The 23,231-nt window shown below is 45.2% G+C and overlaps 1 protein-coding gene across 2 annotated transcripts; it reads left to right on the plus strand.

The window, feature by feature from the left end:
* Positions 1-372: 372 nt before the first annotated feature.
* On the plus strand, positions 373-22,248 carry mbnl3 (muscleblind-like splicing regulator 3). Of its 2 annotated transcripts, none has more exons than XM_080007712.1 (9): positions 373-539; positions 6,701-7,929; positions 13,604-13,768; positions 14,037-14,240; positions 14,328-14,564; positions 16,533-16,701; positions 18,687-18,797; positions 20,440-20,534; positions 22,093-22,248. In XM_080007712.1, exons 2-9 carry the CDS (start codon positions 7,756-7,758, stop codon positions 22,093-22,095), a joined length of 1,158 nt encoding a protein of 385 aa, XP_079863838.1. In that variant the 5' UTR covers positions 373-539; positions 6,701-7,755; the 3' UTR covers positions 22,096-22,248. The 2 variants fall into 2 exon arrangements, with proteins under 2 accessions (XP_079863838.1, XP_079863839.1); XM_080007713.1 differs by lacking the exon at positions 373-539 and adding an exon at positions 5,092-5,142.
* The last annotated feature ends 983 nt before the right edge of the window (positions 22,249-23,231 follow it).

The raw sequence follows: 23,231 nt of genomic DNA on the forward strand, positions 1-23,231 counted from the left end.
ATCCAAAGTACGTGGTGGTGGTGGAGCAGTTGAAATGAATCTGCGAGTGAAACGCAATAAAAGAAATATACACGCACGTGTTGTTAAACGTTCACGGAGTCAAAACTGTCAGAAAAAGAGGACAAGCTCTTTCTTTCTTTGGTGCTGAAATACCACGTGGACAGGGAAAAAAAACCCCAACGCGGAGAAAGGGCGAATATCACGCTGAAGAGCCAACGTCCAATGGGAAACTGACTTCACTGCGGTGCCCCCCCCCCCCCCTCCCTCATATTGTTTGATCTGCTATTGGCTCGCGCTGCGGTGCTGCTTTCACTTCGCAGCTCGCGCCTTCTTGTCTCTGGAGCCACGCGCCATCCCAACTATATAGATATATTACATTTTATTTACCCCCCCCCCCCCGCTGCGGATCAACACCAAGACTGTGGCAAACGGGGAGTGAGAGTGATTTTATCTCTGACGCAATAACAATAACAATAATAATACTAATACTAATACTAATACTAATAACAGAAAAGGAATCGTCGGAATAACGTGCCCAGGTAAGGACGCCCCGCGCGCGCGACGTTGACAGAATGTCGAGCTCGTGCGCGCGTTGCCGTTTACAGTAATTTGACGCGCGCGCGCGCGCTCGAGGCCGTTGGCGTTATCGTGTCCATATTAAATATGCAGCAAATGTGATTGAAGTATTGAAGTATTGAAGTATTGAAGTATTGAAGTATAGAAGTATAGAAGTTGGTCGTTCTTCGTTCGCGCCGCCTGTTGCTGCGAAGCCCCTGTGTCTGACCAGCACCGGGGGATGGTTTTGGGTTTTTTTTTTCCGTCAGAAACTATTGCAAAAAAAAACAAAAAAACAAACAAACAAACAAACAAACAAAAAAAACCCCAAACCAACGGGATTTGTCCAGTTTTATGTTTTATGATGAGGCCGCTGTGCTCGTGCGGTGACGCACGCCTTGTTTTGCACGTGCATACGGTTCCAACATTTGGGGCTCGTCGTTCGCTGACGGGTCGTGCGCGGAACTGAGCGCCGTGTTTCCTGCATCATTCCGGGGGGAATTTATTTTTATTATTATTATTATTATTATTATTATTATTTTTTATAAATGATGATTTCAATCAGATGTAAAGTTAATGTTAAACCATCAAAAATAAAAATGAAACAATTCTCAGACCGAGGATTTGGCTGTACCATTGTTTTTATTATTTTTTGTTAAATATTGAAATTTGATCATTTTTCCTGGTTTCTCTTAGAGCGGAACTGTGTCCATATACACACCTGTGTGTTACTTCCTGGTTGTGTGGTTATAGGTCACAGGGACACACTCTGTGAATGCAGGGATTAAAGCCTTGTGTCCGAGTTTTGGATGACGTGTCTCCACGTAGGAACACAGGAGGAGACCCCACTGGCGACCGTGACTGCTCCATCCGCCTTCCCAGGTCGCAGTGATCACCGGTGATCACCCGTGATCACCGGTGATCACCGATCCAAGGCTTTTTTATAAATTTGTTTTACACTGGTTCTCTAATGTCGTGCTTCGGTTCAAGTCTAGACGTGTCCATGTTCCGCTCCAGGCTGTAGACTCTGCACCAGTCTAGCTCGTTTTCTTGTACCCAATGCAAGTTAAATACAGATAAACTGACACACACACACACACACACACACACACACACACACACACACACACACACACACACACACACACACACACACACACACACACTCACACATACACACACACACACACACTCTCACATACTCAAACACCAGGGAGATAAGGCCCTGCACAACGTGTCCTTATTATTTCCCTCTCGTGGCCCAGATACCATGGGTTTTACAGTTAAAACAACACAGAGCAGGGCATCGGAAAATTACAAAAGGCAGACTGTGCCATGACAATTGAAATCTAAATATCCAGGAGTTATTCCCATGGTTAATGCAGGATACATACCTGGCACTGCCGCCCTGATCAGATGAGGGTTCAGTATTTAGAATTTATTGTTAATATCCTGGTTCAGTAAATACACAAATCATGGGTCTTTGCATTTATGTATACGTTAAAGTCTCCCGGGTCGGATGGGTTTGGCGAAGGTGTATTTTTTTTTCTGAATGGGCACTGTGGTGCTTTAATGAGATGAAAGGATTACAGATACTTAACCTAATTACTTTGCTCTCTCCCTTCAGGCCGTGCAGGCTTTCTTTCTCATTGTGATTCATAGCTGCATTTGTTGAATCCTCGACCTTGCGTCTCTTAATCAATCACCTGATCATTCTTGTTATCCTGATGCATTTACCCCCCCCCCCCTTCCTTGTTTAAGGGTTTCACAAAGGTCACCCCTGGTTAAAAATGTGTAGCTGCACGGAGCTTCTATTCTCAGGCGGCGTTGTCAATCACGCGCTCTAACAGTTATGGTCGTTTCTTGTCAATGATGCTCTTTAAAGACATGAGCTCGCTCCGGGCTTTGGCGTGACCGGGTCGTTTAAAACCTCCGACCAGACCCTTCTCTGAACCTGGAATAACGTTTCTGGATTAAAATGAATTCAAAAAGCTTTAACGCTAAATGGTTCCCTGTACAAATTCCTTAAGAAATTAAGCACAATGTGCTCATTTTTTTTTCACGGTGGATTTTCCTTTTCACTGTTTTAGTTTATCACGTTTCAGTGGATGCGGGTTGTTGATGCAGGAGTGATTTAGTGTCATTTATCTCTATCTCCGTATTGTATCTTTTTTTATTTAGACTTGTTTTTCTATGCTGCTTGTCATTTTGCGCCACGACTGCACCAACTACCACCCCGGCAAAGTCCTTGTCGACGAAAATGTCCTTGGCCCAGTAAACAGATTTATTCTGCTCCTCAGAATCAGAATCCAAGACGAACCATCGACCCGCTTAATGATTTACATTTGGCCAGTGGAATAAAAGCTCCAGGAAATGAAATAAGGAAATAAATAAAAGATTCTGACGGGGTAACACCAAGGTTTTAACCAAATAGCAGGCCAAAGACTGACGGCAGCCGCTGAATAGATGGGTGTGTGTGCCCCTGATAAGTTGGTGGTGGCTGGCGAGGCCGTGCTTTCCACGGCATCACCTCCGCACGCCCATCGTGCCGATGTCAGCACTCCGGTGAAGGTTACGCCGTCACGGAGCCCGTGCGCCGTACTCTGTAAGGGTCGCCGTGCATTGCAGTCCACAACAAAGACGCCCCCGCCTCCACCCCCGCCCCCACCAGCTCTCGCTGTGCCACCTCGTGCGGTGTGACGTTCCACACTGACCTCTACCCACTCCCTGCTGGAATAAGCCCCCACCCTCCCTGCAGACACCTGGAGGACAGGCAGCCGCTCGGATCCCGGTTGGAACTAGGGCGCCCGGTGTTAAAATCTGTTTTGGAGGCATCCCTCTCCTTCGCGAAATAAATACTCATTATGTGTCATTACGGTCAATGCCCTGCCTTTCAAGACAGATTAGGAAACGGTTTAGCTGTGTGGGGTATGTTTAAGGGTTTAGCTCCTTGGTTTTAGTAATCATCAATCTTCAGTTGAAGAATGAGGAGATCTGCATTTGAGATGTTCAAGTGGCCAAAGCACATAATTATGCCCTTTAATATCTAGCTCTAAAGTGTGTGCGCGTGCATGCATGCGGGCGTGTGTGCGCGCCTGTGTGTGTGTGCGTGTGTGTGTGCGGCATCAACCAACCCTTTTTACCGCCCTGTTTGGTCCAGCAGTGTTCAAACCCTTGTCCTCCCTCTTGCTTTTTTCTTTTTCCTTCTTTCTTGTTCCCTTCAACAGCTGCTTTTCCATCTTCTCCATCCTCCCGTGTTTGTTTTTCCTGCTGCATCTTTAGCCACAGTCCCCACACATAATCGGTATTCACATTTCACCATTGTAGTGTGGATTATTCCGAAATCGGACGGGCACGAAGCTTTAGCACCCGCAGAATTCCCGTTACTTTAGTCGTTTAATAATTCCAACCTAAGTAGCTTAGTCATATTCATGTTCACTTTAAATGCAATTTCAGCATTGCATTTTCAGTGTATTAACATTTCTTCAGAGATATGTTCATTATGTTCCTATTTTTTTACAAAAGACTTCTGAACAATTAGTGCTGGTTAACTTTTTTTTTCGTGGGAGTTATCATGAGTATGGGAATTATATTCCTTCGTCTGCTAATGCAACTCGACTGGTCACGTTGTTCTACTGCTGTTGAATAATGCACTCAGTGCCGTGGTGATTAGTCCCATGGCTGGTTTCAAGTGTAGACGGAATCGAAAGAATAAGTGCTCCGTCTACTTTTTTTAGGTGGTGGAAAATCTTGAGAACAATATGTAGCGTAGCAGCATTAAATGAAGGTAATTAAAAAAAACCCCAAATACTTCAGTGGTTTTCATTAAAGTCCACAGAAAATGAGGGCTATCTAGGATCTAGCTGTTTTGCTTAATTGCCCAAGAGTGACTGGGATACGGAACTTTGCCTTAAGGCATGAGATATACGGTGTGTTGCATGCTATTAAACTACAAATAGGCCTGTCTGGTATGCAGGTCGTCATGATGGTGCCGTTATGTGAGCAAATGCATCTACGCCCTGACAACATGGATACTCATGACGTCTATCAGCTACGTTTATAACGATGTGATGACACCCGGCTTTTCCCCAGTCTCCTGCGCTCACTAGCCGTAGAAACGGAGAATCGGACATATAAATGTAAACACCCGGTGTACCACCTGGTAGTAACACTGTTTGACACTTTTGGAACGGTCGCTCCACCATAGACAGGCGTGGCAGTGAAGGAGCAGGTTAAAGGGTCGCCAAGTGCCTTCTGGTACCCGAAGGTACCGGATGCGGCGTGGACCATAAAGACCTGGAAGAGAGCCCAAAGCCTCTGTGTAACTTTCCAAGAATGACTGGGGGTGGGAACTGTGCGCTGTTGTTGTCTGGTGTGGGTGTGTCCGCGTGGAGGGACGGGGAAGGCAGCGCACTCCGCTGACGATGTCAGGTTGCAGCGTTGCATATTGCTGAGTGCCACTGCGCGTAAGCAAAGGGCGCCCGGCGCTGGTGTGGACCTGGATGCAGGATGGGCCGAGCTGCAGGAACAACGCTTGCACAACGACCACCCCGCCCCCGCCCCCACCGGGAAACTTTCCATCGATCTGTAGGTAGGCTGGGAGGGGTGGAGGGCTGGAGGGTGGTGAGGGGGGGGGGGGTTGGAAGGGTGGCCGTGGTCGGGAGAAAAGCTTTAACATTGAGCAAGCAAGGTAACTGCTGTACCCTCTCATGTCTCATTCCTCTCCTTTTCTGCCCGCATGTGTCTTTGTTCTTGTCTTTGAAAATGGGCGTATCAATTTAAATTCCCACCTCCCACCCCACCCCCCCACCCCCCCTCCACTGCGGCGTTCCTTTTTGGAGTTGTCTGTTTGTGCGTGCTCTCATGCACACAGACGCTCGCTCCCTCACACTTACCCCCCACTGCCTCCTCCGTCTGTGTCTGTCGCCATGAGGCGAGGGGGCGATGAAATCTGCTCCAACCCGTTGTCTTTTTTCTTTCTTTCTTTTTTTTTTTTTTTTTTTACCCTGTGCCCCCTCCCTTTATCGAATTGTTGATTCACTTTGTGTCTAAATGTTATACATTCGCTGTTGCATTACTGTCAGATGGTTTAGTCCTTCCTCTCTCTTGCTGCCTGGAATTTGAGTCCCAAAAGACCTTACCTGCACCATGCGTTTTCATTATAGTTTGGGGGGTTCTGTGTAGGTTTTTTAAATGAACTTTGTCCCTGGTTGTTGCTGGCATCTAGACATGTCGAGCAGGCTGTTACATAAATTGCATCAGATTTGCACACTGCAGGGATATCAGCTGTTTTTAATGACATATGGTGAAGACTTCAATTTTTAATGCGACAAATCTGCTGGAGAGTCAGACAGGTTGATTTTGGGCATGTGGCTCAGCCATGACAGTGTTGTGCCACAGAAAAGGGGCTGGCGCAAACCAGGGTGGCTCGGTGAAGGGCAGGGCTGATGTGGAACCTCCACTGTCATTGGTCGGTGACGTCTTCTGCCTGCCTTTAAAACTCCCCTTCGATTGGCTGTCGACTTGCAACCGGCGCGGCAGCTGCAATTGTGGAGGAGAGCTCCCTCCCTCTTCCTCTTCCTTCCCCCTGCTCATCCATACCTCATATTCATGACTATTTGCTGTGGTTGCTTATTGTTGTTCGTGTCCACATGTGCTGGTCAGTGCCAAGTTCAAGGACACCGATTACCACAATGTAGCTGCAATATGTTCATGTCAAGTTTGTGAATCACTTTCTGCTCTGTGGTGCAGAGGCAAATTACCCCCCCCCCCCCCACACACACACACACACTATTTCATTCTCTCCCTTTCCCACTCTCCTGTGTCACTTAATCAAGACATAGCTTGCCCTTTGCTGTTCATTGCTGCCTCCCTCCCTCCCTCCCTCCCTCCCTCCCTCCTGTGCGCGCTGCTCTCCTTATTTGTGTCTCGTCACTTTTATTCTGTCCCTCTCCCTCTCTCACTTCCGTCAACCCTGTGCCTCGTGTTATCTCTCTGTTTTGCCTTGACATTAGTTCTGAGGTAGGACCCGGTCTCCTTTCTTCTTCTTTTTTTTTTTTCTTTTACGTTCTTCCAACTGCAACATTACTAATGTCTTATTCCTTTTTCTTTCTTTTTTTTTTTTTTTTTTTTTTTTTTAATGCAGTGAGGTCATAGAATAAGCAAGGACCGGTACAAGAGGAGCTGGCGACGAGGATGACGACGGGAGGATGAAATAGTCCCCAGACAGAACGCAAAGAAGGAGGGATGAGAAAGAGACTAAAATAAAAAAAAAAAAAAAAAAAAAGAGGAAATGGAACTTTAAAGTGCCTGGTGTGAGTTGCTGCAGTTCCTCTGCTTGTTTGGTGTCTACGCAGCTGTCTGCTGCTGCCTGACTCTGCATTTGGCTCTTCTTCATAGCTCACCTGGTTGGGTAAGACCAGGCCAGTGCACCCTACGCATTTGGCCTTGAATGGAGCTATTTTCTAAACTGGCAGTCAGAGAGTCACCCATCGCGCTACCAATCTGCTGTCCCTGCCGACCCAGAGACGCCACCTCTTCTCTCTCCAGCGCACGGACGCCCCTTTACAAGGTTCTGCTGCTATTCATCTTTTCCAGTTTCTCTGCCGAGCCTGCCCGGGCACATCTAGCGCCGCTGTGGCTGTGCCAGACCTGGCCATGTTGACTTGAACGTGTCTGCGAGTTTCCGCGCGTGTCTGGTAATTTTTAAAAAAGCTGGGGGGCGGGGGTGAGACCGAGAACCCGGGAAAGAGGACCGAGAGATATCAGTAGACAAACACAAAAGAGCGGGACAGAGGGTCGAGGACACGCTGTCTTCACAGTGCCTCCTTCACCGAGACAGTGTCTGACTCAGCCGCGTTCTCCGGCATGCTGGAGCGCCGTCCTTGCATCATTTTCCATTTTTTATGAGTCAGAGCTGGCCTCTGTTCAATGTCAAGCCCTGGAATCTCACCCTGAACACTGAATCTTCAATCGCCTCTTTTCCCGGGAGGAACGTTCCCATCATATCCAATCTCACAGTCTCCAATGCCCAAATAACCTACTGCCCGCTTGTCCTCAAGCTAACACCCGAAGTCTCCTGTTGCGTTGCCTTGGATTACTTTTCTGCTTCACCGTCGGTTGTCCCGCCACTCCCAAACGGTCCCGTGCTCACCCGAGTCCCAGCCCCGTTCGGGCTCACCCATTGCCTGATTGTTGGCGATGGCAGTCAGCATGACCATGGGACGGGACACCAAATGGCTGACCCTGGAGGTGTGTCGCGAGTTCCAGAGGGGCACCTGCTCACGCTCGGATTCCGAGTGCAAGTTCGCCCACCCCTCGAGGAGCTGCCACGTGGAGAACGGTCGAGTCATAGCCTGCTTCGACTCACTCAAGGTAACTGCGCCGCCGACGATTTGCACGCCCCTTGTTTTTACGTGTGAGCGCTCGCCGCACTGCTTGTGCAAAGTGAATGGTGTCTGTTGTTTTAGCACCGAAGCGTATGGTTCCCTTGCACTGCATATCATTTAGAGCGATGGTTAAAATGTTTTCCTTGTTCTCTATTCAAAAATTGTAAAGCTATTTTTGGCCACGGGTATGTAAATAATACATACCTCTGTCGAGCAGTTAGACATTTATACGCCCTCTAAGCCCGTTTTCATGGCCGCCTGTGCCTCCCATCGCTGATGTGGCCCAGTCAGTTGCTATCACCTGACAATGCAGCAACTTCCTGATTCTCTCTACTTCTACTGTAGAACGGAGCCTCTAGCGCTACTGACAGGAAGCAGAGTAACTCACACTCCCAGATGCGATGATGCTTCACTGTATATTATAAAAGATTTATCACAGACTACTGTATACATCACTGGTTGTACCCATTTTGAGAATAGTGTGTGTGTGTGTGTGTGTGTGTGTGTGTGTGTGTGTGTGTGTGTGTGTGTGTGTGTGTGTGTGTGTGTGTGTGTGTGTGTGTGTGTGTGTGTGTGTGTGTGTGTGTCCGTGCGTGCATGCGTGCGTGCGTGTGTGGTTTTGCTAAACAGCTTCCCTGCAGTAAAAAAGAGAACCCCAGACAAGGGACTCTCTGTCTGAGTGCAGCTGCTGTCTCCCCGGTTATTGAGTTAGAATTTATTATTCAGCCATTTTTCTGTGTTATGTCCTCCAGAGCATTGGGGAGATGCAGAGACGGTGAGAGAGAGAGAGAGCGAGGGAGAGAGAGAGAGAGAGAAAGCGGGGCCCTAGCAACAGCACACCAGCGCGTACCCATTGGATAGTTTGATCTTCCTGAGTGGCACGGCTGTTTTTAGCACAGAGCAACAGCGTTGCTCAGTATTGGCTGAATTGATGGGTAGAAAGGAGCGAGCTGGGTTTTTATTTTTTATTATTATTATTTTTATATTTATTTTTTAATCAAAGGGAGGGAACACACATTAAAGGCCACGTTTGACTGTCTGAAGCCTCAGGGTCACACTGTTGCTCTGAGAATGGGGACGAGAGACAGCTGAAGGTCAACGAGCCTTTCACAGCCGGGCGGCGTTCACACTGGCTGCCTCGCTCGCGCGCTTGCACGCCACGTCAACACCCACCTACTTATGACAACATTTATACGCTCATTGTTGTGCACGCTGCACTATCACTCAGCCAGCCGCATGACCGTCGGTCGACTGAGCGGAAATAAAATAAGTACGCTTACAGGAGATACTCTCCACAGCACAATTCTTTCCATCCGGCTCCCCTCCTTTCCCCTCCCTCCGTTGATTTTTATGGATTTATCCACTAATGGCCTGCCTCTGCGCAATCCCTCCCATATCTGCCGTCTCCTGTCCGTTCTGAGCTGACGTCGTCCTCCGCTGCTCCTCCATTACCTCCGTCTGGTCAGTCGGAGGAGGAGGAGGAGGGGGAGGTCCGACCCCACGCCAGGATTTTCTTTTCTATCTTGTTAACTGGAGTGCTGTGGTGTCATATGAAATGATGAGTGTAGCGACCACATCTGCCCCTCAGCCGCACTTTTTAACAAACCCGGCACAAATTCTGTGGCAATGTCTGATGCGGATGGCGTCATTGCCGCATATGTAGATGAGCGCCATCTCCTGCTCGGCCGTCGCTGAATGGAGGATAAACGTACCTCGATTTGCATTGATTTTCTTATATAAATAGTCTGAAGGGCCCATTTTAATGAATATATTTGCCCCCAATACAACGCACTTGTGTTGACCATTGTAGTCTAAAGTCTTCTCTTCGCTCACACAACAAACATCAGGACAGGGGTCTACTTGTGCCGTACTAAGAAGGACTTTCTCTCCCGTACCTACTGTGTTACCATGGCTACCCAAGTCTGATTCGTGACCCACTATTCTACTTCTCGCCACTTTTCATTTGCTTTCCCAACTACCCCAGTTCACCCACTCATTTTATTTATAAATGTTGTGTAGACCCCTACATCATTAGAGTTTATTATTTTTACGTAGCCGGGTAAATGTACAAAGTACATTATTGAGCTCTGAAATACAGCAAGCCCCTTTGTTTGTTGTTTCCCTCTGCGTTTGGGCTCGTATGGCAGGCTTGCTGTGCTCCTGGGACTAGATCCTCATTACGGACTCATCCCTATACACACAGCTCGCTGACGCAAAGCTGGCTCCCCTCTACTGCGTGGGGGCGAGTGTGTTTGTGTAAGACTATGTTTGTCTGCATGATAGACCTATTTCTGGTTGCTTGTATTCTTTTTGTCTAGCAGGTCATATGAATCCCTCCTGGGGTTCTGCTTGAGCAGAACACTGCGCTTTTGCTCTTTTATTTTTTATTTTTTTTATTCTACCCAATGCTGGTTCTTCCGTTGCTCAGCACTTCGACACAGGCCTCCTCCCAACGGCCTCATCACGACGCAACGCCATCCATCAGCGTCAGCGTCCCCACTCAGTGACAACACCGCTACACGCTCCTGTCGCTTGGACGTCTTCGGTGGAAAAGGGTTTTTCAGCCGCACAAGCGCGGCTCGTAAATACCATGGGCGGTAGGGGCGGACCGTCATCGCTTATTAGCTTCCGATCTACTGAGCGGAATAGACGTAGATCAATTAGTATGTGGTCATTATAACATAATGATTGACATTTAATCCATTTACCCCACTGAATATTGAAAATAAAGTAAGGGAGGAAAAAGTGAAAATGCAGTCCATTCATTAATAGCTGACATGATTAATATGGCTTTAGAACCAGATGTTTCTATTGAGTATATTCTCAGAAACCAATACCCCAGTTTAGCCTGGTAATGGAACCGATATACAGCGTCAGTATCGATGTTGGCTGATCCCTTATTGGATAACCCTCCTTTAATTTGTTTACTTCTCTGTCCAGATGAATGAACTGTAATCACTGTTTGTGTCTGGGAGGTATGGCTTCGGATCTTGGGTGCTAGTTTAAAGGGTTAACAGCCCATCTGCAGAGGGAGACAGCTGCTCCCGCCCCGGGGGTTTAAGGGGACTGCAGTTCCTTGTGAGTCTGTGTGAACCTGCAGTGCTGCCGCTGCACCACCATCCTTACCCCCCCACCCGCACCCCCACCCCCACAGACTGGACAGGACAGGACAGGACAGGGAAGGGCGATGGCTTTGAGGGTTGCAGTGGGGCCAGGATGCACAGCATGAAATGGTGGAAGCCAGATTCATGTTTGTTTTTTTGAGAAAGATTTGGACATGAATCTAGCGAGAGGCGTCTTCTGCACAAGGTTTTGGGGCAGAGGCTACAGAAGCAGCACTAGCACCTTCACCCGGCCACGGTGAGATGAACCCATTTGGCCAGTAAAACATCTAGATTTTGCATTTTTAGAAAGTGAAGACTGGCTGGCTGGCTTTATGATTATTTTCACATTTATTGGATGAACTGGATTACAATTGTGATCCAGGTCAGGGTGTTTCTTTGGTCAGATTAATAATGTTTTTAACCAAGGTTGAAGAACAGTTTATCATTTTTGGCCCAAAAAGAACATTTCTGGGTTTTTCTTTCGCTAATGTGTGTTATTGCCCCGTTATGTCAATAACAGACTTCAAACTTAATAGTGTGCTTGAAATTGTTTAACAGCTTGTCGTCACACAACCTGATTGTTGTAATTTTACATAAGCACATGATGGTACCAGTGACCCAGCTATGCGTACAGAACATGTACTAAAATGCCTTTTCACATACGGCCAATAGTGATCTACAGTATATCCTGAGTGTTTAGCCAACACCCCGGTCTCCTTCCTTTTGTTTCTGTCTGAATAGACCCAAGGGTGATTTCTATACAGCAGCCAAGGTCAAGAAAGCAAGGTTCCAAACAAGAGAAGATCAGCATTCCTCCCTCCCTCCCTCCCTCCCCTTTTTTTTTTTTTTGGCATTTTTTCTCAGATAATATAAAACCAGTTTGGTGGGATTGTGGGTTCTCTCTTACCCCATCTCTGTCCTGTCTGACGCCCCAGCTATCAGTCCATGTGCCACGGTCACATGCTCTGAGTTGTTTATTCCCCCTGTGGAAGGTAGATTGTTTGTTAGACTGATAACATGACTGATAGACTGAATCAAAATAGAACGATGGCGAGAGTCGAGCATGTGTTTCTGTTTTTTCAGCTTCGTATCTCGCCAGTGCAGTTTATGCATTGTTTGCATTTATATATCATATCATATTTGACTCCCAACTCGTAACTATAATGGTCAGCAGGTGATGCAAAATAAATTGTTAATTTATTCATATTAAGAAATTAAACTCTGTAATCAGACATTTAAATGGGCAACTCTGAAATGTACAATCTCTGGAGTAGGGTGTCGTGTATCAGTTTGTTGGAACCTGGAACAAGGACCAATATAATTCCCTCGTTTTTTTTGTGATAACATCTTTCTTCCCCCCAACTTGGCATATATTTTAAGTTTAATTACTGAATCTTCAGATGGGTTTTTTCCACCCTCTTTGGTGAATTGAATGGATATGGTTGGAGCTTTGTCAGAGATAAGCTCCCAGGAGGCCGGGAGGTCGGTACATAAAGCTTGATAAAAATATAAATGATTCCGCGCAAGTCTTTACAAAGCCTCTCGGCCTTTAGTAATGGAGGGTTCTGTTTTTTACAGGTCCTTTTCAAGGCTGGCCATTGATTAGTGAAGCCTCTCAATCGAACGAATCTCAGCTCTCCATTACGTGGCTACAGTACATATCTCATAACTTACACTAGAGATGCACCGATCCACTGTTTTTCGGTTCCAATCCAATTCTGATACCGATGCTGTTCCGATACCAGAGCTCTTTTTTCTTATTAATGTTGTTGTTGGTATTATGTGTATGGTTGCATGAGGCTGTAGTAAACCACACAGCAATTCTTATTAAAAGAGCAAAAAAAATACACAAAAATCCACTCAATTTAAATGTATTCCAAAGCAATTTATTTGAACTGTATGTTAAGTACTGCAGGCTTCACATACTTCAGGAGTATGTTTTCAAAGTGAATATTGTGGGGGGGGGGACCCTGGACCTTTGGATCGTACGTCTGTTATTTTTTGTAAGCAAGGCGAAAGACATAGCTGTGTAGTTTTTAATCATCATCCGGTGATTTGTTTCAGTGTGGTGCTGCACAAATAGAACTACTAACACCGGTTCAGTAACACTACGGTAGCTCTGTGGCAGCGCATGTTATGTACAACGGAATCATGACGCCTTATTTTGAGGAACAACACAGCTAAAAGGCTGCTTCAATCTGTGACGGTTTGCCCAGCTCCAACTGTCAGTTCATGTTCGCCCATTGCGCTTTACAGGTTAATTATTTGCAGAGCTGATTTCTCGAGGAAGCAGGCCATTAAATTATAAAAATAACGGTGGGTTCATGGTCCAGCGCAGGCATGGAATAGAATTTGGATCGGCACGTGGATCGGCAAAGTCAGTCCGATATCCAATGAATGAATGACGTCAGTATCGGCACCCGATAAATAAAAATCTTGAATCTTGATACCGATATTGGATCGCATCGGTCCCATCTCTAACTTGCACCATCTCATAATGCATCATCATGCCTGCCTTCCTCTGATAATTTCTCCCCTAATTTCACCTGTTTTCAGGGGCGTTGCACACGTGAAAACTGCAAATACCTGCATCCCCCTCCGCACCTAAAAACCCAGCTGGAGATCAATGGGAGGAACAATCTAATCCAGCAGAAGACAGCGGCGGCCATGTTGGCTCAGCAGATGCACTTCATGCTGCCAGGAACCCAATTGCAGCCCATAGTGAGTCGGCCACACTTCACCCTTTTTAAATCCATTTGTAAACAAAGAATAGCACTTCCCTGTTAAATGCCGAGCCTGTACTCTTCTTCCTTGCATAATGCTTGTAAAGAGGTCTGTATGAAACTGTTAAAGTGTGTTTCTATATAGACTTATACAAGCATCTTCACCACTAGAGCTCACGAAGATGCTACTGCAGCCCTTCCGCGGCCGATATAATGGGATGTTTTGTCTCCTTCCTCTGCCTTTATTCTCTCTCTCCGTCTCCCAGACAACATTCTCAGTGACGCCTTCCCTGGCAACCAGTCCCAGTATGTCGTTCAGTCCATATCTGAGCCACATGGCTCCAGGCATGGGCTTGATGCCTGAGCTGATGCCCTCTGCTCCCCTGCTGGTCCCTGGGAGCCCGGCCAGCGTGACATCCATGGGCAATGGCCTCTCCACACAGAAGCACGTCCGCACAGACAAGTTAGAGGTGAGCAGTCCTGTATGAAGGATGCTGCGTTTCTCACTGTGGTTGGAGCATGCCGGTGTTCACGGCCTCTTCCCGTGACCTTGCCAGGTGTGTCGAGAGTTCCAGCGTGGCAATTGCACGCGGGGGGAGAGCGACTGCCGCTACGCCCACCCCATGGAGGCGGGCATGGTGGACTGCAGCGAGAACTCTGTCATCGTCTGCATGGACTTCATCAAGGGCCGCTGCAGTCGGGACAAGTGCAAGTACTTCCATCCCCCCGCTCACCTGCAGGCCAGGATTAAAGCTGCACAGCACCAGGCCAGCCAAAACGCTGCCTCCGCCCTGGTGAGTTCTGCCGAGCTCTGTCGTCAGACTCAGGTTTGAAGGAATCTGCAGAATTTGATTCAGTATGTCGGTGGATGAAAGGCTTGTGGTGGAGTAAAGGAATTGGTTAAAACTCAGAAAAAAAATATAAAGACAATATAGTAATGAGATTATTTGTATTTACAAATTATATGTACAGCAGGCTTATTCCACTTCGGTACGGAGTATATACTATACAGTCCAGTGTTGGGTTTTAGGATATGAGGATATGAGGTCATTTTGTCTCCCAAAAACGAAACAAAGCTCAAGGGTTGCCCGAAACCTCTCACTAATTCTCTTTTCGGCCTCCCCGGGGCCCCGCAAAGCAGATTCAGGATAATCTTTTTCGACAAATTTGAATTAACTACTCAAAGCATGTCATGATAGTAAAAAAAACACGCTGCTTCGCGTTCTGGTGTATATTGGTGTTATGCGGGAGAATATTGTTTACTGATGCAACGCTGGCTAAGGGTAGCACACACGTCCTTGACCGACTTGAAATTTGACGATGAAATCGGAGCACTGTATTTTCTTTTCACGGGCGCCTGCCCCTCTGCCTGCGTTTGAGTCGTCGCTCGCTGAAAGGAGCGACGTGGGACTATAGCAAACATTGCGGGCAGCTGTGCAACGATCGGGTGAATTGGCCTTGTAGATACAGAAGAGCATGGGTAAAGTAGAGAGAACAACATGAACACAGTAGTCAGAGTAGTGAAAGGGGAATGACGGCGAAATGAATAAAGGTTCTTCACTTTTTTTTCCATTCAGTCCGTCTCTTTTACTGTCGTTCTCAATTCCTTATATTATTAAGTTCAGCCGGGGATGGGGGAGGGAGAGTCAGACGCCCATTCCATGGCGTCAAATATCCCTCGGCACATAGGTCCACAAATGCCCTTTAAATATGTGACCACTCTTGCCTTATGTGCATCATACTCATATTATCTCAAAGGCCACACTGGTGCACCATAAGAAAATGATGGTATTTCAATACAAAAGTACCCTTTGAAAATGTTTGCTGTTGTTGTTTCTATGTTTCTTTTGGTTCGGTGTTTCTTTCTTTCTTTCTTCTTGTTTGTTTCTTCTTTATGTGCATCGTTAGTCTGTTGTCCACGTTTTCATTCCTTTTTCCTCTGTTTCTCTCTTACAAAGCGGGATAAATGATACGGCGTCCTGTGTTTATCTATTTGAATAGCTGAAGCAGGCAGACCATAGACAACGTAGCTCTTTGCTTTTGGATCAGCGATGAATGTTCTTCTCTCATGACATCATGTCATTTTCTCGCTCTGAGTGATCCAGGTTGCCTCCCACTCTTGACGAATGGTTTTCGCAGCATCGTCTCGTTAGAAAATGGAATCCCGGCTGTTCCATTTTGCTCTTGGCCTGACCTCTGGGCTGGCCTACATCACTTCAGCCCGTCTTACACGCTGCAGTGTCCTCTTGTGGCTGTAAACTAAACAATGCATTTTAATGTGTTGTTTATCCTGTTACGTTAGATGCTGCGGTGGGGTGTTTTAGGGATGTTTTTTTAGGTCCTACTTTCTTTTGTTTCTGTCTTTTTTTCACTTTTTCAGTACCACATTTATTTTCCCCTCCTTTCTCCCTTATTGTTATAAAACCTCTAAACACAACACACACCTCCGCTCTGTGTGTGTGTGTGTGTGTGTGTGTGGGTGTGTGTGTATGATGTATCTCAGTTCTGTTAAAAGCAGCATCGGGAATCAGTTCTCTCGATGCGAGGGTCAGAGCAGGAGGAAGCACTCCACAGAACACGCTGTGAACGGGCCACTACAAACTGCATGAAAGTACTCAGATCCGAGGGCAAAAAGAAAGAACGGCAGAATGTACAGTACATACAAGATACAGTGTTCATTTTCTTTTGACTCCAGCTGCCTGTGACTTCCTCACTGCCTTGTATTTGTTCTTTTTTCTTTCTTTCTTACTGTTCTTCCCAAGACCATTCCCCAAGGAGCCATCCAACAACTACCAAAGAGGGCCATGTTAGAGAAGAGCAACGGAGCTGCCCCCGCTGTGTTCAACCCCAGCATGTTCCACTACCAGCAGGCCCTGGCCAACATGCAGCAGCAGCAGCAGCAGCAGCAGCAGCAGGCCTTCATTCAAACCGGTAAGAAACCTGCGATCAACACGCTGCCTGTCTACCCACGCAGGGTAGTAGTCCTTGCATGGGCTGCTTTATCATATCATAGGCGACCACTGACCACACGGTAGAATTAAAGACTTCAATGGCATTTAGTTGGTGGTGATCTAGATATGAACGTACCTGCGTGTGTGTGTGTGTGTGTGTGTGTGTGTGTGTGTGTGTGTGTGTGTGTGTGTGTGTGTGTGTGTGTGTGTGTGTGTGTGTGTGTGTGTGTGTGTGTGTGTGTGTGTGTGTGTGACACATTGTAAACCAGGAAATGCTGAACCGCCAAGTGCTTCAAAAGAAAATAAATGGTGAAATGGTTAAATCTGCCGGTTCTCTGTATGTAAGGCCTCTCTGTGATGTTACTGCCCGACTTTACCCTTTCTTGCATGACTCAATACTTTTTCCACTCTCACTCTAGTCAATCAAATGCACCGTTCGTCATTATAAGAATGGAATCCGGAAAGCAATTATTTCAATAACATGCAGTAGGAAAGGTTTGGCATGTGGCACGGTGCATGAGAGCTAATAAGCAGTAAGAAGTCTTAGCCGCAGCAGGTAGGGATAAAAGCTGAAGACGGATTAGCGACATGTGTTTAAAATGCACGTTGTGGAACCATCATTTGTCCTATTAACCCCATCTCTGCTATAAGGCCCCTGCCTGGTCTCAAATCCAGAGGGCTGTCACATATGGAGCTGACGTAACACTTTTGTCCAAATTTTCCTTTGCCTGCACCAAAGGACATTTTCCCAATGGATAAAATATACAGCTAGGTTATAACATGATCTTCCTCGCCGGAGAGTTTGATTTATGTTGAAGTTTAAAACTTAATTTTTTATTTTTTTTTATCCATACACATTTCTCTTTTAAATAGCACTCGATTGCCATGGGCACTGAATTGTAATGCCGCTTTCCAGCCACTACAATAATTTAGCAAAGGGCAAGATAACGCCAGTGTGCACGTGACGCCTATAACCGAATTGTATAAGCAGAAATATTTAGTATTTACACTTCTTTTACCCGATGAACAATATTCAGTTTTTTCTTTTACTACTGATATTGTTTTGAGCTTTTTATGTCTCGCTCATACATCAGTTTGAAACTGTTTGATGTTGCTCTATGTGTATCTGTGCATTTCTTTTTGAGTCTTTGCACATGTGCCTGTTTGTGTGTGGAATCCCAGATTCCACGATGTCCCCTCCACGCTCTTTTTAACTTTTAACTTGGGAGACGTTGCTTGTGTCACTTACGTGAACTTGAACCGAGTATTAACATGTTTTGTCGTGTTATTTGACTGTACAACACCGAATACTTTCCCCTTTCTTTTCTCATGCCGTTGTTACCATCTTTTTTCCTCTCCTTTCTCCCTTATTGTCATATTATTTCCCTCCCGTCGTGTGTGCGTGTGTGCATGTGTGCGTGTGTGTGTGTGTGTGTGTGTGTGTGTGTGTGTGTGTGTGTGTGTGCTGTAGCAGGTTCAGTTGTGTGCATAGCAGCATCAGAAGCAATTGGGAGGTCAGTTCTCACTAGGTCAGAGCAATAGGAACACAACAAATGGACCAATAGAAGTAGTTTGGACTGCTTAGGCCATTTCAAAGTCACAGCAAAGATAGCATACATACAGTCACATTCTCACAATTAGAGAACATTTTCTTCCGTGTTTTGCAGAAATTGCAGTCGTCATTTAAGTAACCTTTAATTACTGTCTGTGCCCTTCCATTTGATTCCTGCTTGTCTTTCCAGTCTTAATTGGGAACTGAATCCCCTCTCTTACTGATTTTCTTTTTTTTTTTCTTTTTTTTTTTTTTAAACCCATGCAATGTGTAAGGAGCTTTTTTTTCCCATTTAAAGTGTGAGGAGGGTTGATATGTCTGTATTGTGTATGTCCAGCTCAGATAGCGCAGCGAGGGCCTCCAGGGCTGCTAGACCTTGGCCCTGCAGTAAGCCTCCCTCCTGTCTCTTGTAGGGCCTATGAAAACCCTGGCTCCGCTGGCGGCGGATTGCCGCTGGGAGAGGCGGGACTGGAGCAACTGCAGGCAAACCCCCAGCCGCCTGCTGTCAGTGCCTGGATTCACTGGTGAGGGGAATCCCTCGGCTCTCCCTTCCCAGACCCAATTTGTGTGTTCAGCCCTCAGAGCTCCTGTTGAGCTGCACTAAGAACCATAAGAAGCTTGTTGTGCATCCCCAGCGGCTCTTAAGTCTTTTTCCATTGCTACGATATGCAATTTTAAAACATATGACCTGAAATATGGTTTACAGTCTTTTTTTTATTATATAGATGGTGTGGAAAATGGACAGTGCCCACTTTTGGACAATGCCTACATTGCATTAAAATTAAACTTAATTTGAAAACATACTTATGTACCTGTTTCTGGCTTACAGAAGCACAGTCAATGAAGACTGTCTTCTAACTAAGACATCCAAGAACTAGGGTTTCCACAGAGATTATCCAGGTACTCGACCAGCAACAAATACAACTCTGACTTTGGAGGGATATATCAGAATGATTGTTTTATTGAAATGTCATCCTTTCCCTAATTATTACAACAGCATTGTGAGCGTTTCTGCATAAACAGCGTGAGTAGGGGGTTCAGCACTGTACACCAGGTATCAGTACATTTTCAAAACACATGTACGCCTTTCAAACACAACGCTGGAAAACAACTTTAGTTGATTGACGTTTGAGTGAGTGCCACTTAGGTGACATCAGGAAACGGTTTGAATACAAATGATTGAGAAATAAAACAAACAAACAAACTATTTCCCATAAATTATTGTGTGTGTAGCCTCTAATAAATATACGGTGTGTGTGTGTGTGTGTGTGTATTATGTTCACACACAATTATTGCTTCTTTTGTAACAAGTGAGTTATATAATGATAGTAATTGCAGGAGTTAATTATAAGGAAGTGTGTGTGTGTGTGCGTGTGTGTGTGTGTGTGTGTGTGTGTGTGTGTGTGTGTGTGTGTGTGTGTGTGTGTGTTTTGCATTGGCATTGCTGTCAACATAACTTGCTTTATGCATTTCCTTTGTTGTGTTAATTTATATTGCTTCCCCATTAGCAAAAATAAAAATAATGAACCCTTCTTTATGCATGGTATCTACCTCCATGTGTGGCACTGCGGGTCCATAGTTTTGTTTGGGGTAAAAAGTGACAATTGCCACCATTAATATCTGTCAATCCCAATTTCTGACTGCGAAATTCCAGGTGTCTATTAAACTTGGCCTTGATGTTGGAACAGCGGAGTGGCAAATCAGTTTTATGAAGCGCACAGAAAGTACGATAAGCAGGAATATTCTAAACAAAGGTGTCACAGAGTCGCGCATTCAAAGTGGCCTCTCTAAACGAAATGACGAGGTCCGTTGCATCATTATTTCGTTAATTTTCTCCAGTCTTGTGCAGGCCTTGCTCATTGGAATACAATGATCAGATCTTCTGGTCTGATTAGATTGTATGACTTTACAGCCATTTTTATTTTGGAATGCCTTTGATTTTTTTTGTAACTTCTGTAATTGGTGGGCCCTCCTCCAATTGAGTCTGTAATTTTATTTACGTCTTATTTCATTTGCATGCGTCTTGGTCCACGTTCACTTGACTTGTTGCCATGACTTTTGCGCCTATACATTTTGCCATGGTAACCATATCATTCCTATTCCCCCCCTCCTCCCCGCCCATTTCCTCGTCCTCTTGTCTTTCGTCTTGACTCGCCCGAATAAAAGTTCCCATGATGCACGGTGCCGCCACCTCCACTGTTTCGTCGGCCTCGACCCCCGTCACCAATGTTCCTTTCGCTGAATCCGCCGCCTCCAATCAGGTTTGCCCTTCATTTTGTGTTCCTTTCGTTTTTAGCTGTAGATCCTCTCTGTGCGCCCTCTGCTTTTTATAAGGAAACAAGCCGCCCGAGTGTTTTTTTTTTTTTTTTTTTTACCTCGTGTAGTTTCTTCGCATGTCATCCTTATTTACTTCTTCTTTTTTTTTTTTTTTTTACGTGTGGTGATCGAATGGAAACAATCCGTTCTGAGAGGAGCCTTCGGAACTGTTTTCATTCGGTCGTGTTGAGTTGTTCCGCGTCATGCCACCCTGTCTGTGTCGTTGTGGCTGTTTGCAGAGTTTGGACGGAAAATGATCTTCATCCGGTGCAACTTCAAATCAGTGATAGGTTAAACAATGTCATTCCCCGTATGGAAGTTGAGATATTTCGAAGTCGGCTCTCAGCAGGAGATTGGAGAGTCACGAGGGGTTCCACAGTCGTGAAATACAATGAAGAATGTTTTTTCGGAGATAATTTTGTTACGTATTCAATTGGGCACGTCATATCGCAGAGGGAAACGTTAGTAATAACGGTGAAAATGAAAGCGGTGATTCTAATATGCCTGGAAGCCATTATTATGCAATTTGGCTACCGAAAATAGCCGAAAAGGACATTTTTGGTATCCAAGCCTCTTGCAGTTACACAAACATGAAGAGGATTCTTTTTTATATTCACAATTGTGCAAATATCTTCAGAGCATAGTTGAATTAGTCTTTCTGAAAACTGGCTATAATGGAAGTTTGTGCAAATGGAGGAGAGTTATGAGTAAACCTATTATGAGTATACCTATTAGGGCTGGGTATTGTTGAAAAAAAGACTACCATACCAATACCAGTATCCTCAAAGTGATACCAATACTAATACTTCATTCGATCCCTTTTTTTTTCTTCTCCTACACCATCATGTGAATGGTAGCATTCACTTGCGTAAAATGCCACCACTGATCCAAATGCTTTTTTTGAATTTTACAATGAGTTTTGAAACTGTTCAAATTATTTTAATATTTATTAAATAACAAAATGGTACAATGAAGTATTTGGGCAGTGTCATTTCAAACAAACAGCCAGTACGGGAGGAATGATGACAGCGAGGAAAAAACGTTTTCACCGTCCATACAGACACCTGGCTGTCGCTTTAAGACAGGCTGTGAAAAATGGTGAACCCATCCTTGAACAGACTGCTGTGGCAGTGAGCCAATCACGCGTCGCGTTAAGTTGAAGAACGCTCGCGGTGATTCGCTGTGAGAACAACACATAAAAATAGTCATTTTGGGTACAAAAAGGATGGAATGCAGGTATCGTTTGACGGGAGAAGTTTTGATACCACCCGGTATTGGGTTATTTCGGTCGATACCTTAAAGGTATTGAGTACCAATACCCAGCCCTACCTATTACAGCTGAAAAACACTCCCAGAAAAAAAGGACTGATTCCATTTGTCAAATGACAAACGATTGTTGTTTTCAATCCAATCCAGTATCGTTATTTCGGAAAACAATGCCACTGTGAAATAACTTTCTCTGCGCTCACAGTTGGTGTTATTTCTTCTGCTTTTGTTTTGCAGTAGACCCCACAGAGATTCTGAGCACTGACCCGGTGGAGCTCCACTGCATCCCCATGGAAACCCACTTCTGCCCCGTTCCCAAACTGCTGGTGGCAGCTCCGGTGGCGCTGAACTCAGTAAGCCTCAACAGCCGCAACGCCAGTTAAAAAGCACCTTCACACTTCTGCCCCCGCCCCCATGCCCTGCCAGAGCTGTCAACTCCTGGAATGCAACAAACATGTGCCTAACCTACCGCGCACACTAATTGAGTGGCAATGTGAAACTCCTTTGGAGGTAATTTGTTTTAAAAAATATATATATACAAAAAAAAAAAAAAAAAAAAAAAAAAAAGTCAAGGAAGCTCTGACGGGTCGAGTGATAATTCACCGCCGACTCGTCGCCGTTCAAAATGAAAGCCAGCCATCACTGACTCGGGGTGCGTTCTGAGGTTAGGAGCGGGCGGAGCAGCAGACCTCCCTCTGCCCCCACACCTTTAAAGATGCACACAACGCAAACTCTCTGTGGAACACAACACAAAGCCATCGTACGAGGTACGGAACGTCAAAAATGCCAACTAAGGAAACTCGGACCAGACGACAGCGCTGGTTTATGAATAACCGTTAAGTTTGGTCACCGAGAGAAACATTTAAATGAGGGTTATTAATATAAATATCATGTTTACGTTTCCAGATGGGCAAAGTTTTAATCTTCGATTTTAATTGTACCATATATATACCGATTAAGTCTTTCAAGGTTACTGGTGTTGTCTTGCCTGATTTAAAGAAAAAAATATTAATCTATTATGAGTCCATTATTAATTTGTCTGTGTCTTTGATTTATCTCTTTGACCATGGAGATTCTATCCCTCAATAAACGTCCAATAAATGAGTAGATTGCTGCACTCAGTTGAACATATTATTAAAGTTAAGTTAATATTCATTATTCTAAATTTTTAATCAACTCTAAATATCAAATACTGGAAATGATTTCCTCCTTGAAAGTAAGATGGAATATAACTTTAAGTATAATATTGAATTATACCACAAGTAATGGTTCAAATCGACCAATAATGAATAATATAACATGGGTACTCTAGTACTTAATGACTTGATTGAAAGACCTTTTTATTGTGTGGTTTATGATTCCTTTCTTTTTTTTTT

Source organism: Zeus faber (assembly GCF_960531495.2).
Source record: "Zeus faber genome assembly, chromosome: 10".
Classification (NCBI taxonomy): Eukaryota; Metazoa; Chordata; class Actinopteri; order Zeiformes; family Zeidae; genus Zeus; species Zeus faber.